This window comes from Carica papaya, chromosome 7, assembly GCF_054855325.1.
Source record: "Carica papaya isolate Zhongbai chromosome 7, ASM5485532v1, whole genome shotgun sequence".
Classification (NCBI taxonomy): Eukaryota; Viridiplantae; Streptophyta; class Magnoliopsida; order Brassicales; family Caricaceae; genus Carica; species Carica papaya.
In genome coordinates this window covers 2,108,224-2,123,359 of record NC_142315.1, presented here as the reverse complement: position 1 = coordinate 2,123,359, position 15,136 = coordinate 2,108,224, and the positions used below count along the sequence as shown (strand labels likewise).

At 37.2% G+C, this 15,136-nt stretch overlaps 2 protein-coding genes across 17 annotated transcripts; both read right to left on the bottom strand.

Annotated features, from left to right (window-relative positions):
- Nucleotides 1-255: 255 nt before the first annotated feature.
- Nucleotides 256-9,816, bottom strand: LOC110817801 (putative disease resistance protein At4g19050). Of its 15 annotated transcripts, none has more exons than XR_015813664.1 (6): nt 9,487-9,623; nt 8,858-8,952; nt 4,384-8,541; nt 2,408-3,570; nt 1,402-1,441; nt 256-585 (listed from the first exon to the last, which is right to left on the bottom strand). XR_015813664.1 is itself a non-coding variant. In XM_022046496.2 (3 exons), the coding sequence occupies exon 3, from the start codon at nt 8,497-8,499 to the stop codon at nt 4,456-4,458; it is 4,044 nt and encodes a 1,347-aa protein (XP_021902188.2). In that variant the 5' UTR covers nt 8,500-8,541; nt 8,858-8,952; nt 9,487-9,623; the 3' UTR covers nt 4,383-4,455. The 15 variants fall into 15 exon arrangements, 1 of the variants encoding a protein (XP_021902188.2); XR_015813658.1 differs by lacking the exon at nt 1,402-1,441 and adding an exon at nt 978-1,401; XR_015813660.1 differs by lacking the exon at nt 1,402-1,441 and adding an exon at nt 1,018-1,401.
- LOC148252877 (putative disease resistance protein At4g19050) lies at nt 9,628-15,070 on the bottom strand. Of its 2 annotated transcripts, none has more exons than XM_088208421.1 (3): nt 14,918-15,070; nt 10,516-14,619; nt 9,628-9,847 (listed from the first exon to the last, which is right to left on the bottom strand). In XM_088208421.1, exon 2 carries the CDS (start codon nt 14,609-14,611, stop codon nt 10,547-10,549), a length of 4,065 nt encoding a protein of 1,354 aa, XP_088064547.1. In that variant the 5' UTR covers nt 14,612-14,619; nt 14,918-15,070; the 3' UTR covers nt 9,628-9,847; nt 10,516-10,546. The 2 variants fall into 2 exon arrangements, with proteins under 2 accessions (XP_088064547.1, XP_088064546.1); XM_088208420.1 differs by having other exon boundaries at nt 10,516-14,653; nt 14,918-15,058.
- Between the last annotated feature and the right edge of the window lie 66 nt (nt 15,071-15,136).

Genomic DNA, 15,136 nt, shown 5'->3' with positions numbered 1-15,136 from the left:
ATGTTATAAATAATTAATTATTATAAGCATTTTCACTTTTATTTTATTTTATTATTATTATTTTAATTATAAATAATTATTATATCTATTTAGATTAAAATATACGAGTAACAAAAGTCTATTAAAATTTTTTTAACACAGAATGAAATTAATTTTTTTTTTTATTAAATTAAATACAACCAACTAAAACTAAAATTTTATTGTAAAATATATATTATCGTATCAATTTTATTTTAAAACCATAAGGATTAAATATATAAAAATTTCTAAAATATATATTATCCAAAGAGCATGTTATCCTTCATAGGTTGCTGAATCATGTCTTAAACAGTATATGATTCTGTCTACAAGATGGTTGCCCAAAATCAGAAAGTGCTTCTTTTGCTGCAAAGAACTGGGCATGATTAGGACTCACGAACACTGCAATCTTTAAAGAAAAACTCGTAATATTATATGTTCAATCCCTCAGGGTTCCACCAACTCCTGATTTCGCCAACAAAGAGGAGCCATCGACATCGAACACCCACAGACGAACAAGAGAAGGAATCCATGCGTCGGCTCTTTTGCTCGAAACACAGCCCAACTCTGGAATTAGATGAGCAGATGTTACTTACTGAAAATATCTTTAAAGACTAAATTTTGATTGACATAATTACAACAGCACAAACAAAAGCATGATAAAAGCAGATTACTACGAAGCCTACATAACCCACAATTACACTTATTAGCGACGCGTCAAGCCTTCACTCCATATATGTATCCTCAATAGCAGATTATGCAGCAAATTTAATACCAAATACAGCAGCATTTGCACCAGACTATATAATCATCTCATCTTTTATGTAAAAAAGCTTGAGCTTAAATCAAACAAGCAATTTTCACTTGAAATCTTATCAACATGTTACTCAATCTTACATCCACTGCGAAGATCATAAAAACCAAATCCACAACAGCCACAAACACAAACTCTGACCTACCAGCAACTTTACCATCAGAGAAAACCAATGAAAAAATTACATTTCAACAGCCAATCTGCTTCTTCCTTCATCCTCCAAGGATTTTTTGTACACGCTGAAAATTCACAATTTCCTCATATCCCAGACAAACTCAAAAAAAATTAAAGCTTCAAGATGAAACAGACTTGAGTCCCCAACACATAACAGCAGCAACCACCTGTTAGCTAGCTAGCCGAATTCTTCCAACCTTTAAACTGCAGGATAACCACCCAACGCCTCATAAAAATCACTTTCACAATTCAGCAAACCAGAGCATATTCTTCATGAAGTAGCAACGTGATGACAAAACCAGCACCAAAAACAAGAAAATAGACAGCTCCAAAGCAGTAGAAACGATAGGTCCGCTTCTCATCATTTAAAAAAAAAAAACAAAGCGTCATAGTACCTGTAGAACGAAACAAGTTAACTGGGTGCAGACAAATTACCTGCAAAAACTTACACGTCATAAGACCAACAACGTCATTGAGCATTTAAATTTAAATGTTATATAAAAAAACTATTTTAGATTTTCATTTCAGAGAGAGAAAGTTTACAGAATGTTGTACTTAAAGACTCAAAAGTCATCTATTACGAAATTGTTTTTGGGTATCATAAAAAATTAGATTGGGTATTTAACTACCACAAGTTCTCTTAATAGAAGTTTCAAAGAGCAGCAGCCTGAAAACTTGCAGCTATTGGAGTGATGCTGAAATTTACCCTGTTAAAGGACTATTCTTTTTAATGCTGAAATTTACCTTGTTAAAGGATTGCCTTTTTTAATGTTGAAACTTTGTCGGGAAAAATTAATCTCTAAAACATGCACAATCACGTTAAAATAGAAGTAGAAAGAAAAAGGACACAAGGTTTTACGTGATTTGGCAGTGTGCCTACATCTACGGGTAAAACCGACAAGAAAGTATTTTATTATGTAATCTCAAAGTACATCACCAATAAATTAACAAACTTATTTCTAAAGAAACTAATAAATTTTTTTACAAACAAAAATTATTTAAAATATATTACCCGAACTCTCTTATTCATTTCGTCTCTTCAACATAGGACAATCTCTCCTAAAGTGACTCTTCTCCTCACAATCAAAATAGTTTTCCTTTTTACCTCTAAATTTTGATTTGCTCATTCTCTATGCTCTTCCCCTGCTTACCAAACCTTCCCCTTTTGTTCTATACTTGATAACAATTTTTTACAACTCTTTTGACTTTAGTGCATTGCTAACATCATCTAGTAAAATACTATGTTTTCTATTTAGTAAAGCATCAACAAAAGTTTTATAAGAGTATGGTAATGAATACAGAATAATTAATGTTTGATTCTCATTTTCAATCTTAATACCTATGTTATTAAGTCCTTAATTAAAGAATTAAACTCATCAAAATGTTATTTAATGGGCGTACCTTCACTCATTCTTAGATTGTACAACCTTATCTTCAGATAAAGACGATTCGTCAGTGATTTTATAGAGTACAACCCTTCCAGTTTCTTCCACGTAGTTGAAGCCGAATGCTCTTCAATAACTTCTCGTAGAACATTGTCATTCATGCTCATAAAAATTACACATAAGACTCTATCCTGCATATTTATCTTTTCCGACTCTCTCATACTCTCAGGATATCTTTCTTCAATTGCCCTCCATAAATCTTGTAAAACCAGAGACGATCTTTTTTTAATCTTCAGCAGAATAAAACTCATACCACCATCAAACTTCTCTATCTTTTACTTTGTGGATGTCATCTTGAATCCCTATACTGTGCACCAAAAACCAAACTGAGAGAAATAACACTATTAGAAAACAAAAAACCACTCATATGGAGTCACTACTGCACAGAAAACCATCACACGTAACCACTGGAGCTCCGACACGAGCCGTTGCGTGCCGTTACACGCCGCCATGCGCTCCTCCACACGTCATCACACACGAAGCCCCCGGGGATATCACGCACCGCCGCTGTTTGCCGCTCATCGCAGCCGAAAATGACTAAAAAACCATAGAAAATGCGAACGATTCCAAACCCAACACTGATCTGGTGAGATCGCATCGAGGGACACCGGAAATCACCGTCACGCAAGACAGGCCGTCGCGCATCTTGTTCTTCTCCAACGATCTTCTGTCGCTCCATCTCTCTCCAGATCTTCTAATTTCATGCACAGACGAGACCAAATGTTGCCGATCCACCTTCGGTTTCTCTTCTCCGACCCTCCTCACGCGAAGTTGATTTTTTCTTCTGGTGGCCGTGGATCGGTTGTCTTCTCCGAGCCATGCGGTTCCTCTTCTCGATATGAATGTTCTGCTCTGGCCACGCTGAAGAAATCGTCCTGCACCATGATAGAAATCGAGCTTCTTCCGCCGCCGGCATGCAAGAAACACACAGATCGGATTTGATATGGTCGCACTTCGTCTTCTTCGTCGGAAACCCGCCAGAGACTGTTTGGTTGTACAAGTCCGGCCGAATAGGTTCTTCACAGATCTGATTGTGACTTTTCAACTTCTTCTAACTTTCTCTCACTAATCCGTGTTCAAACTCGAGCTCTTATACCACTTGTTGGAGAAAATTATTTCCTAAAGCAAGTACAATCACAATAAAATAAAAGTAAAAAGAAAAAGGACACAAGATTTTACCTGATTTGACAATGTGCTTAAATCTAGGGACAAGATTGGTAAAAAAGTATTTTATTATGTAATCTATATCACCAATAAGTTAGCAAATCTATTTATAAAGAATATAGCAAAATTTTTCACAAACAAAAACTCTTTAAAATATACATCAAATATTTCTCATAATAAATATAAAGAAAATCCAAATGAATTATTCCGCAAAATATAAATAAATATCACCAAAATTCAAGACACATCAACAAACTTATTAATAGATCCTCTCAAACAGTGAAATTATACAAATGATGTGAAAGGCAAGGAAGAAAAACACTGTTTCACAGTACTATCATCTTCAATAGTAACATAAAAAAATGCACACCAAACACAAACACATACAAGAGGGCAATTCATCAAAGAAGGAACAATATTCAGCTTCCTTGATACAACAAGACAAGAATTGCATGCCGGAGATTGTATGGGGCAGAAGAAATGGCGGAAAAATAGTAGAAAAAGAGAGATTGAACAATAAATTTCAAGTAGAAATTACTTGATGCATGGATCATTCTTCTAAATATATTCCAACTTTGATGCAAGAGATATCAAGTAGAAATTACAATTGTTAACAAGTATAGTTGATAAGTATGCTTATAAATTGCTAAAAGTAATAGCATAATAGCATGCTCTGCTGCCATTAGATTTTAATATAAAAAAGAAAATAACAAACCCAGGGCATTAATTAAATACATACAATGACATAAAACTGCAATCATAACAAACCTGGAGTTATTTTTCAAAGTTCTGGAAGCCTTCATTCATGTGTAATTTCATTTGCTCAGTAATTTCATTTGTTCACTTCTGAGAGGCCATGTGTTTTCTACGGGGAGGGAGCTTTGGCAGCCCAAGACAGGCCTGACTGTCATCAGATTGTTCCTCAACTCCAGAACTCTTGGTCATAATCCAGTTTTGTATTGACCGAACAAAAAGAAAGAAGCACGTAAAAAATTCATCAAGTTTTGGGCATTCTCCCCCTGTTAATCTTTCAAGAGAAGGCAACGCAGCTCCGATGCTTTTCAACTCCGGCAGCTCAAACAAATGCAGAGTCCTTAGATATTTCATTGCAGGCCCTGTTGTTCCATCAAACTCAAAAACACGTTTGAGATTATCACAAAACCTAATCTCCAGAGTCTGAAGATTCACTGGTTGTTGGGACAAGGAGAAAACAATTTCCAGTAGCGGACAACATTCTAGATACAGATACTTAAGATTACTGAATCTCTCAACTTGCAAATTATTGTCGAATATACTCTTCAAATTAGGGAGGTTACGAATCTGCAGAATCTCAAGTTTGTTTGCCACTCCAATAGCTTCCTCTTCTCTACTGAAAACACTCTCCATGTTGCTGCATCTCTCTATGCAACAGCCTCTCATTGCGCTGATATTGTTTGCACCTAATTCAGATAACCAACTGATATTTGCATTATCTCGCAAACATATATATTGAGCACGCCTGAGAACACCCTCCAGACCGAGGAAAGGACTGCAAGACTGAATTTCCAAAGACTGCCTGTGGATTTCCGAGTAACTAGGAAAACATCTGGTCCTTGTGTAAATATCACTAAATTTGGCTTCATCTCTGTGGCTAAAGAAATCTCCATCTTCACCATGCTTTTTTGAAGGTAAAACAGAAAAATCAAATTGCTTGAAGTATGCATCCCATAACATTGGATTGTTGTCCAACATTTTGAAAAACTTGCTGCCACGAACAATAATGTGGAGATTATTTGCACTCAATGGAAATACTTTTGCCGCCCCAAAGATGCCACAATCAACCCAATTTAGTTCCTCTGGTAGGCGCTTTATCCTCCTCCAATCAAATTCTTCAGTATCCTCCAGGGGGGGGAGATGAAGTTGTTTAAGGCAAGGCAACTCTGAGATCTCATATGGAAATTTTTTTATTCCAGTACCCCATAGATCAAGAACCTCCAAGTGACTAAGTGATTCCAAATGCTGCAGCTTCTTCAGGCACCAACAATCTCTTAGCAATAGCCAGCAGAGGTTGCGAAAGAACTTCAGAGAAGGAAGGTGTTTGACTGGTGTATCCGAAAGATCAAGAACTTCAAGCCTCGTAAGCTTTTCCAAGCCTGACGTGTCTTCCATGCGTGACCACCCTCTCAATGACAACTGGGTTAAGTTACTTAGGAAGAAGACATCTATGTAAATAGGAGTTTTAGACAGGTTGAGAATCCGAAGGTTCCTCATATAATTAAGTAAATCACTCATCAAATAAAGTCCTCCAGGAGGATATCTTAGATTAGAAATATTGAGCTCCTCAAGATTTGATAGAGACCCTATAATGGGAAAGTGAACATCCCGAATTCCACGAAGTCTGAGTATCCGAAGTTGAGACAAACCCAAAAGAGTATTGGAATACTCACCATGTAATGACAACTCAGTGCAACCAGAAAGATCAATCACTTCCAGATTTTTGGGGACAGCTGGCAACCGGCTAAGGGAGGAACAACCACGTAGGATAAGTCGGCGCATGTTGGGGAACTGCCTAAAGTCAAAACCTGTCAGAGAACGTGCATTAGTGAGGTCAAGTACCTCGAGCCTTGCAAGTCCTTCCATGTCTGGCAGATGTTCTAAGAATTTGCATTCCCTTAAAATGATAGTGTGAAGGTTAGGAAGGTGGTAGAGTGATGGTAAAGACCGAACTTTGGTATTTGAGAGGTTTAGGCAACGAAGGCACCACAAATGTCGAAAGGATTGATCTTCAATTTCAACTATATTAAAGGAACCAGAGAAATCAAGTAATTCAAGGTCTTTACAAGCTTTTGCACATGGCAGCTTTGTCAGTCTATTACAATTTCTTACCACAATATGAGAAAGGTTGCGAGTGATAGAAGGTAAGACACGCAAATCAGTTTCAGATAAATCAAGAACTTTAAGACTAGGTGAAATGTCATCAGAGATCTCCCTTAAACGGACAGCACCAGAAAGATCAAGAACTTGGAGATTAGAAAGCCCGTCTAGCCTTGGAAGTCCAGTTAAGGATTTACAATTTCTCAAAACAAGTTGTGTTAGCTCTGCGAGGCCAGATAGAATTGGCAGGCGATCAATCTGCGTATGAGAAACATCAAGGATCCTGAGTTTTGGGAATTGAGAAAAGGTTCTGTCGTAGAATCTTTCAAAACATGAAGCACCATTAAGGTCAATGACCTCAAGCTTTTTCAATTCACTGAGTCGTGAAAGCATTTTCAGGTGGCGACATCTTCTCAAGATAAGCCAGCGTAATTCAGTTAAACTGGAAATAGAAATAGGTAACCTTTCAACCCGCGCTCCAGAGAAGTTGAGACTTTGGAGATGAAGCATATGTTGCAAGAAATCTTCTGGAATTGTCGTCAACGATGTAGCACCAGATATCTCGAGAGTAACTAATGATTTGAGTCCTTTTATCTGATCAATCGCCTCCAGAAACTCACAGCCCCTTAAGATAAGCATTGTAAGCTCTTGCATGCTTGAAAAGGATGCTGGTAGAGATTTGAGAATAGGACTGAAGAAGCCAAGAACATTGAGACCTTTCAGGCTATGAAAGAAAGTATCCGGGACTTCCTTGCCTAGACGATTACCATCAAGCAATAATGTTGAGATTTTCTCTGATTTACTGCTACATCCAACTGTTCTTATCACACCGTCAATCAGTGCAATGTCCCCAAATCCTTCCCACATGTTGTCCTTCAAAGAAGGAACCATTGAACAGCTCTCTGCACCTGTAAATCTTTGAGAATCCCTACCCAAATAATGTCCTCCACGTCTGTTCTTGTCGTAAATCACATGATCTTCTTCATCTTTGATCCACCAATAAGGCACTTTCATTGCACATCCCACCATTACAACGCAGTTGGACTTCATATGTTTGAGAAAGCGTAGATTTATAAGCTCCAGGAGAACAGAGTAACCCTTCTTAAAAGCATCCTCAATACAATTAATACCACCAAGACAACCCTCCATAATCCAGTGGGCTATCAATCGAGTGAAATTAACAGGACCATTCATGTGAATGTACTGCCAGCTGTGCCAGAAACAATAAATCAGATCATTGGTTGGCATAATTGCATGTGCAATTCGGAGAAAGCAAGGTATAATGCTGGAGGCATCAGTAATTGCCGAGTCTACTACTAACTCTTCTCTAATAGCCCGATGTTTATATTCCGTGATGTAATTTAATGCTTCTGCCATAGCCTCAATTTTAGCAGGAGCACCCTCGCTTTCCTTGTAGATATCTTCAAATAGTAGTTTAAAATCTGGATTTTTGACTTGTTTTTGCAAAAGAGTGAAGGTGTCTGCTGCAGACAAGGGTTCCATCTCTACCACCTTCAAGTAAGGACCAATAAGATTTCCAGAGTAATCTGTGGTGGTGACTAAGACTTTAAATGAAGGCTGCTTAAAATCAGGAATCAAGGATTCAAATTCTGATACAATATCATCTACTTTCCTTCCCTTTAAAACTCCATCCAAGATTAAAAGACACCTCTTCGTACCAATAGCTGTTGATATTTTCTGTTTCAGATACCCTTCTTTCTGCATCTCCTCATCCTCATCGTCATCGTCATCACCATCGTTATCCTCATCCCACTCCTCAGTTGGCAGACATATAGGCAACTGAGCAGCAATCCTCTCAAGCGGAGATTCCTTGTCATGTTTTCTGCTCATAGACAGCCAAAAACATAAATCAAACTGACCTTGTTGCTTTACAATATCATGAACCTTTTTTGCCGTCCATGTTTTCCCTATTCCTGGTTTCCCAACAAGACACACTACTTTAACATGGTCATCGCACAGCTCCTTCGGTATGGATTGTAAGCGAGAACCCAGTGTGTCCTCGTTAGTCATGGCTGATCCTGTTGCAAAATGTTCGTATGAGGAAGTATCTTCCTGTTAGGCACCAGTAAATAAGAAACAAGCAATGAGAGAATGGAGACTTTCGATAAATAAAATGATACAAGTTACAGCTTAAGATTACAGGAGTCATGGTAAGAATGGTGGAAGAGAATGTATCTTAAGATAAATAGGATGAAGGCTGTAAGTTTCTATATGCAAAAACAATTCAAATCTAAAGCCGTCCAAGATAAATAAGAGAAAAGTTCAAGTGTGGCAGAACTCGTAGAAAACTTGAAACAGAATAATCATGAAGAAGAGTGAAGAAGAAGAGAAAAAAAAAAAAAAAAAAGAAATAGAGCTCGTTAAAAACCTGTAGATTTCGGTTGGAGCTTCTTCTGGATGAAGACGATAATGGATCTTTTTTATATAAACAAAAACAGACAGATCCGTTTTGCTAACCAAAACCTGGAAGTCAACAGGACGAAGAAGATGCAGAATAATGTAAATAAATAAATAAATAAATTATAAACAAAAGCAAAAGCCAATAAATTAATTTTTATATCTTTAATTACTACAATATCATTTTATTTTATACTGTGGATAGGATCCAATTTTAGAATTTTTTATGTAAATAGAAAGTAAAAAAATTTAATAAAAATATAAAAGAATTATTATATTGCATGTTAAATGGTGTATTATGAAATAAATAAGTGATTAAGAATTAAAGTTAAAGTTTATTTTTATATCTGAAATTGTAAATAGGTAATTATTATAAGTATTATCACTTTAGTTCTATTTTATTTACTATATATTATTATTATTATTATTATATATATTTAAACTAAGATATTTGAGTAACATGAACCGGTTGAGATTATTTGTTTAATCAAAATGGAATAGAATTATTTTATTAAATTAAATTAAAGATTGAATTCTATTTTTAAAAAATATATATATATTAATTTTACTTTAAAAAATTAAGGATATCAACAAATTCACCCTTCACAGCGAAACTCCAACAAGCCTGCACTCCATATATGCACCCTCAGTAGCAGATTATGAAGCAAATTTAATACCAAATAGAGCAGCTTCTTCACCAGACTATATAATCATCTCATCTTTATGTAAAAAAGCTTGAGCTTAAATCGAACAAGCAATTTTCACTTGAAATCTTATCAACATGTTATTCAATCTTACATCCAGAGCGAAGATCACGAACAACAAATCATTTTCACAATCCAGCAAACCAGAGCATATTCTTCACAAAGTAAGCAACATAGTAAAGAAGCCAACACCAGAAACGAGAAAATATAAAGCTCCAAATCGGACCGCTTCTCACCATCCAAAGAAACCATGGTACCTGCAGAACAATACAACTTAACTGGGTTAAAACATATTACCTGTAAAACCATAAACGCCATTTCAGAATGGTAAAGTTTACAAAATGTTGTACTAAAGACTCAGAGGCCTGAAAACATGCAGCTATTGGAATAATGCTGAAATTTACTAATAGATCCTCTCAGGGTATGAAATTATATAGATGATGTGAAGGGTGAAAATAAGGAACAAAAACACTCCTGCGATCGGGGTTTCACAAAACTATCATCTTTTCATTAATGAGGTACGAACAAGCACACCAAACACAAATAATTACAATGACGCAATTCATCAAAGAAGGAACAATATTCAGCTTCGTTATTACAAGATAAGAATTGCATACAGGAGATTCCACGAGGCAAAAGAAATGGTGAGAAAGTAGTAGAAAAAGAGAATCAGATTGCACAACAAATTTCTATTACAAATTACTTGATGCCTAGATCATCCTTCTAAAAATATTCCAACTTTGATGCAAGAGATATCAAGTAGAAACTACAATTGCTAACAAGAATCGTTGATAAGTATGCTTATAAATTGCTAAAAGCAATAGCATCCTCGACTGCCATTAGATTTTAATATAAAAGGGAAAATAGCATACCACAGCCATCGATTAAAAACATACAATGACATAAAATGGCAAACATAACAAACCTGGAGTTATTTCTCAAATTTCTGGAAGTCTTCATTCCTGTGTAATTTCATTTGTTTTCTGAGAGGCTATGTGTTTTATTCGTGGAGGGAACTTCGGCAAACCAAGACAGGCCTGACTGTCATCAGATTGTTCCTCAACTGCAGAAATTAGGGTCATACTCCAGTTTTGTATTGCCCAAACAAAAATAAAGAAGCATGTAAAAAAGACATCAAGTTTTGGGCATTCTCCCCCTGTTAATCTTTCAAGAGAAGGCAACGCAGCTCCAATGCTTTTCAACTCCGGCAGCTCAAACAAATGCAGAGTCCTTAGATGTTTCATTGAAGACACTGTTGTTCCATCAAACTCAAATACACGTTTGAGATTGTCACAAAACCTAATCTCAAGAGTCCGAAGATTCATTGGTTGTCGGGACAAGGAGAAAACAATTTCCAGTAGCGGACAACATTCTAGATACAGATGAGTAAGATTACTGAATCTCTCAACTTGTAAATTATTGTTGCATATACTCTTCAGATTAGGGAGGTTAAGAATCTGCAGAGTCTCAATTTTGTTTGACACTCCAACAGCTGCCTCTTCTCTACTGAAAACACTCTCCATGTTAGAGCATCTCTCTATGCAACAGCCTCTCATTGCGCTGATATTTTTTGCACCTAATTCAGATAACCAACTGATATTTGCATTATCTCGCAAACAGATATATTGAGCACGCTTGAGAACACCCTCCAGACCGAGGAAAGGACAGCAAGACCGAATTTCCAAAGACTGCCTGTGGATTTCCAAGTAACTAGGAAAACATCTGGTCCTTGTGTAAATATCTCTATATTTCGCTTCATCTCTGTGGCTAAAGAAATCTCCATCTTCACCATGCTTTCTTGGAGGAAAAACAGAGAAATGAAATTGCTTGAAGTACTTCTCCCACAATATGGGATTTTTGTCCAAAAATTCAAAAAACTTGCTGCCATGAACCATTATGTGGAGATTACTTACACCCAATGGAAATACTTTTGCCGCCCCAAAGATGCCACAATCAACCCAATTTAGCTCCTCTGGAAGGCGCTTTATCCTCCTCCAATCAAGCTCTTCAGTATCCTCCAGGAGGGGGAGATGAAGTTGTTTAAGGCAAGGCAAATCTGAGATCTCATATGGAAATTCTTTTATCCCAGTACCCCAGAGATCAAGAACCTCCAAGTGACTAAGTGATTCCAAATGCTGCAGCTTCTTCAGGCACCAACAATCTCTTAGCAAGAGCCGGCAGAGATTGCATAAGAACTTCAGGGAAGGAAGGCGTTTGACTGGTGTTTCAGAAAGATCAAGAACTTCAAGCCTTGTGAGCTTTTCCAAGCCTGACGTGTCTTCTATGTGTGACCACCCTCTCAACGACAACTGGGTTAAGTTACTTAGGAAGAAGACATCTATGTAAATAGGAGTTTTAGACAGGTTGAGAATCCGAAGGTTCCTCATATAATTAAGTAAATCACTCATCAAATAAAGTTTTCCAGGAGGAGGATATCTTATATTAGAAATATTGAGCTCCTCAAGATTCGATAGAGACCCTATAATGGGAAAGTAAACATCCCGAATTCCACAAAGTCTGAGTATCCGAAGTTGAGACAAACCCGAGAGAGTATGGGAATACTGACCATGTAATGACAAATCAGTGCAACCTGAAAGATCAATCACTTCCAGATTTTTGGGGATAGCTGGCAACCGGCTAAGGGCGGAACAACCACGTAGGATAAGCTGGCGCATATTTGGGAACTGGCTGTAATCAAAACCTGTCAGAGAACGTGCATTAGTGAGGTCAAGTACCTCAAGCCTTGCAAGTCCTTCCATTTCTGGGAGATGCTCTAAGAATTTGCATTCCCTTAAAATGATAGTGTGAAGGTTAGGAAGGTGGGAGAGTGATGGTAAAGACCGAACTTCGGTATCTGAGAGGTTTAGGCAACGAAGGCACCCCAAATGTTGAAAGGATTGATCTTCAATTTCAACTACATTAGAGGAACCAGAAACATCAAGAAATTCAAGGTCTCTACAAGCTTCTGTACTTGGCAGCTTTGTCAGTCTAGTACAATTTCTTAGCAAAATATGAGAAATGTTGCAAGTGATAGAAGGGTAGGCATACAAGTCAGTTTTAGATAAATCAAGAACTTTAAGACTAGGTGAAATGTCATCATAGATCTCTTTTAAACAAATAGCACCAGAAAGATCAAGAACTTGGAGATTAGAAAGCCCTTTTATCCTTGAAAGTCTAGTTAAGGATTTACAATTTCTCAAGACAAGCTGTGTTAGCTCTTCGAGACCAGATAGAATTGGTAGGCGATCAATCTGCGAATGAGAAACATCAAGGATCTTGAGTTTTGGTAACTGATAAAAGGTTTTATCATAGAATTTTTCAAAACATGAAGCACCATTAAGGTCAATGACCTCAAGCTTTTTCAAGGCACTTAGTCGTGGAAGCATTTTCAGGTGGCGACATCCTCTCAAGATAAGCCAGCGTAATTCAGTTAAGTTGGAAATAGAAATAGGTAACCTTTCAACCCGTGCTCCACAGAAGTTGAGACTTTGGAGTTGAAGCATATGCTGCAAAAAATCATCTGGAATTGTTGTCAATGATATAGCACCAGATATCTCGAGAGTAACTAATGATTTGAGTCCTTGTATCTGATTAATATTCTCCAGAAACTCACAGCCCCGTAAGATAAGCATTGTAAGCTCTTGCATGTGTGAAAAGGATGCTGGCAGAGATTTGAGCATGGGATTGAAGATGCCAAGAACACTGAGACCATTCAGGCGATGAAAGAATGCATCCGGGTCTTCCTTGCCTAGACAATTACCGTCAAGCAATAATGTTGAGATTTTCTCTGATTTGCTGCTATATCCAACCGTTCTTATTACACCATCAATTACTGCAATGTCCCCAAATCCTTCCCACATTTTGTCCTCCAAAGCAGGAATCATAGAGCAGATCTCTGTATCTATAAATCTTTGGAAATCCGTACCTGAATAATGTCCTCCATCTCTGTTCTTTTCGTAAATCAGATAATCTTCTAAACCTCGTATCCACCAACAAGGCAGTTTCATTGCACATCCCACCATTACAACACAGTTGGACTCCACATGCCTGAGAAGGCCTAGATTTATAAGGTCCACGAGAACCGAGTAACCCTTCTTAAAAGCATCCTCAATACAATCAATAGGACCAAGACAACCTTCCATAATCCAGTGGGCTATCAATTGAGTGAAATTAACAGGACCATTCATGTGAATGTACTGCCAGCTGTGCCAGAAACAATGAATTAGATCATCGGTTGGCATAACTGCATGTGCAATTTGGAGAAAACAAGGAATAATGCTAGAGGCATCAGTAATTGTTGCGTCTGCTCCAAACTTTTCTCTCGAAGCCCGATGTTTATATTCCATAATATAATTTAATGCTTCTGCCATAGCCTCAATCTTAGCAGGATTACCCTCACTTTCTTCATGGATACCTCTAAATAGCAGTTTAAAATCTGGATCTCTAACCTTTTCTTGCAAAAGATTGATGGTCTCTGTAGCAGACAAGGGTTCAATCTCCAACACCTTCGCGTAAGGACCATCATTAGGTTTTCCAGAGTAATCTATGGTAGTCACCAAGACTTTAAATGAAGGCTGCTTAAAATCAGGAACCAAGGATTCAAATTCTGATACAGTTTCATATGCTTCCACTCCCTTACAAAATCCATCCAAGATTAGAAGACACCTCTTCTTACCAGTAGCTGCTGATATTTTCTGTTTCAGATTAGCTTCCGCCTGCATCTCCTCGTACTCATCGTCATCACCATCGTCATCCGCATCCCACTCCTCAGTTGGAAGACATATAGGCAACTGAGCAGCAATCCTCTCAAGCGGAGATTCCTTGTCATGTTTTCTGCTCATAGACAGCCAAAAACATAAATCAAACTGACTTTCTTGCTTTACAATATCATGAACCTTTTTCGCCGTCCATGTTTTCCCTATTCCTGGTTTCCCAACAAGACATACTACTTTAACATGGTCATCGCACAGCTCTTTCAGTATGAATCGTACGCGCAAATCCAGTGTGTCCCCGTTATCCATGGCCGATCCTGTTGCAAAATGTTCGTATGAGGAAGTATCTTCCTGTTAGGCACCAGTAAATAAGAAACAAGCAATCACAGAGTCAAGATATACGACGATAAGGTGATTGAAGTTACAGCTTGAGATTATAGGAGTTACGGTAAGAATGGTGGAAGAGAATGTTCCTTAAGATAACTAAGAGCAAAGTTAGTTTCTATATGCAAAAACAATTCAGATCTAAAGCTGTCCAAGATAAATAAGAGAAAATTTCAAGTGTGGTGAATAATCATGAAGAAGAGTGAAGAAAAAAAAAAAAAAAAAAAAAACCTGCAGATTTCGATTGGCTACTCCGACAGAAGCAATATCAGCTAGCAGGAGCTTCTTCTGGGCGAAGATAAAATTATGTGTACTCCGACAAGACAAAGTGGATTAGATCACACCCAATAAACTATATATATGGAATTAAATATAATTTAATCTGAAGTTTTATGTAAAGCCAACTCAATTTTAAAATGTTATAAATAATTAATTATTATAAGCATTTTC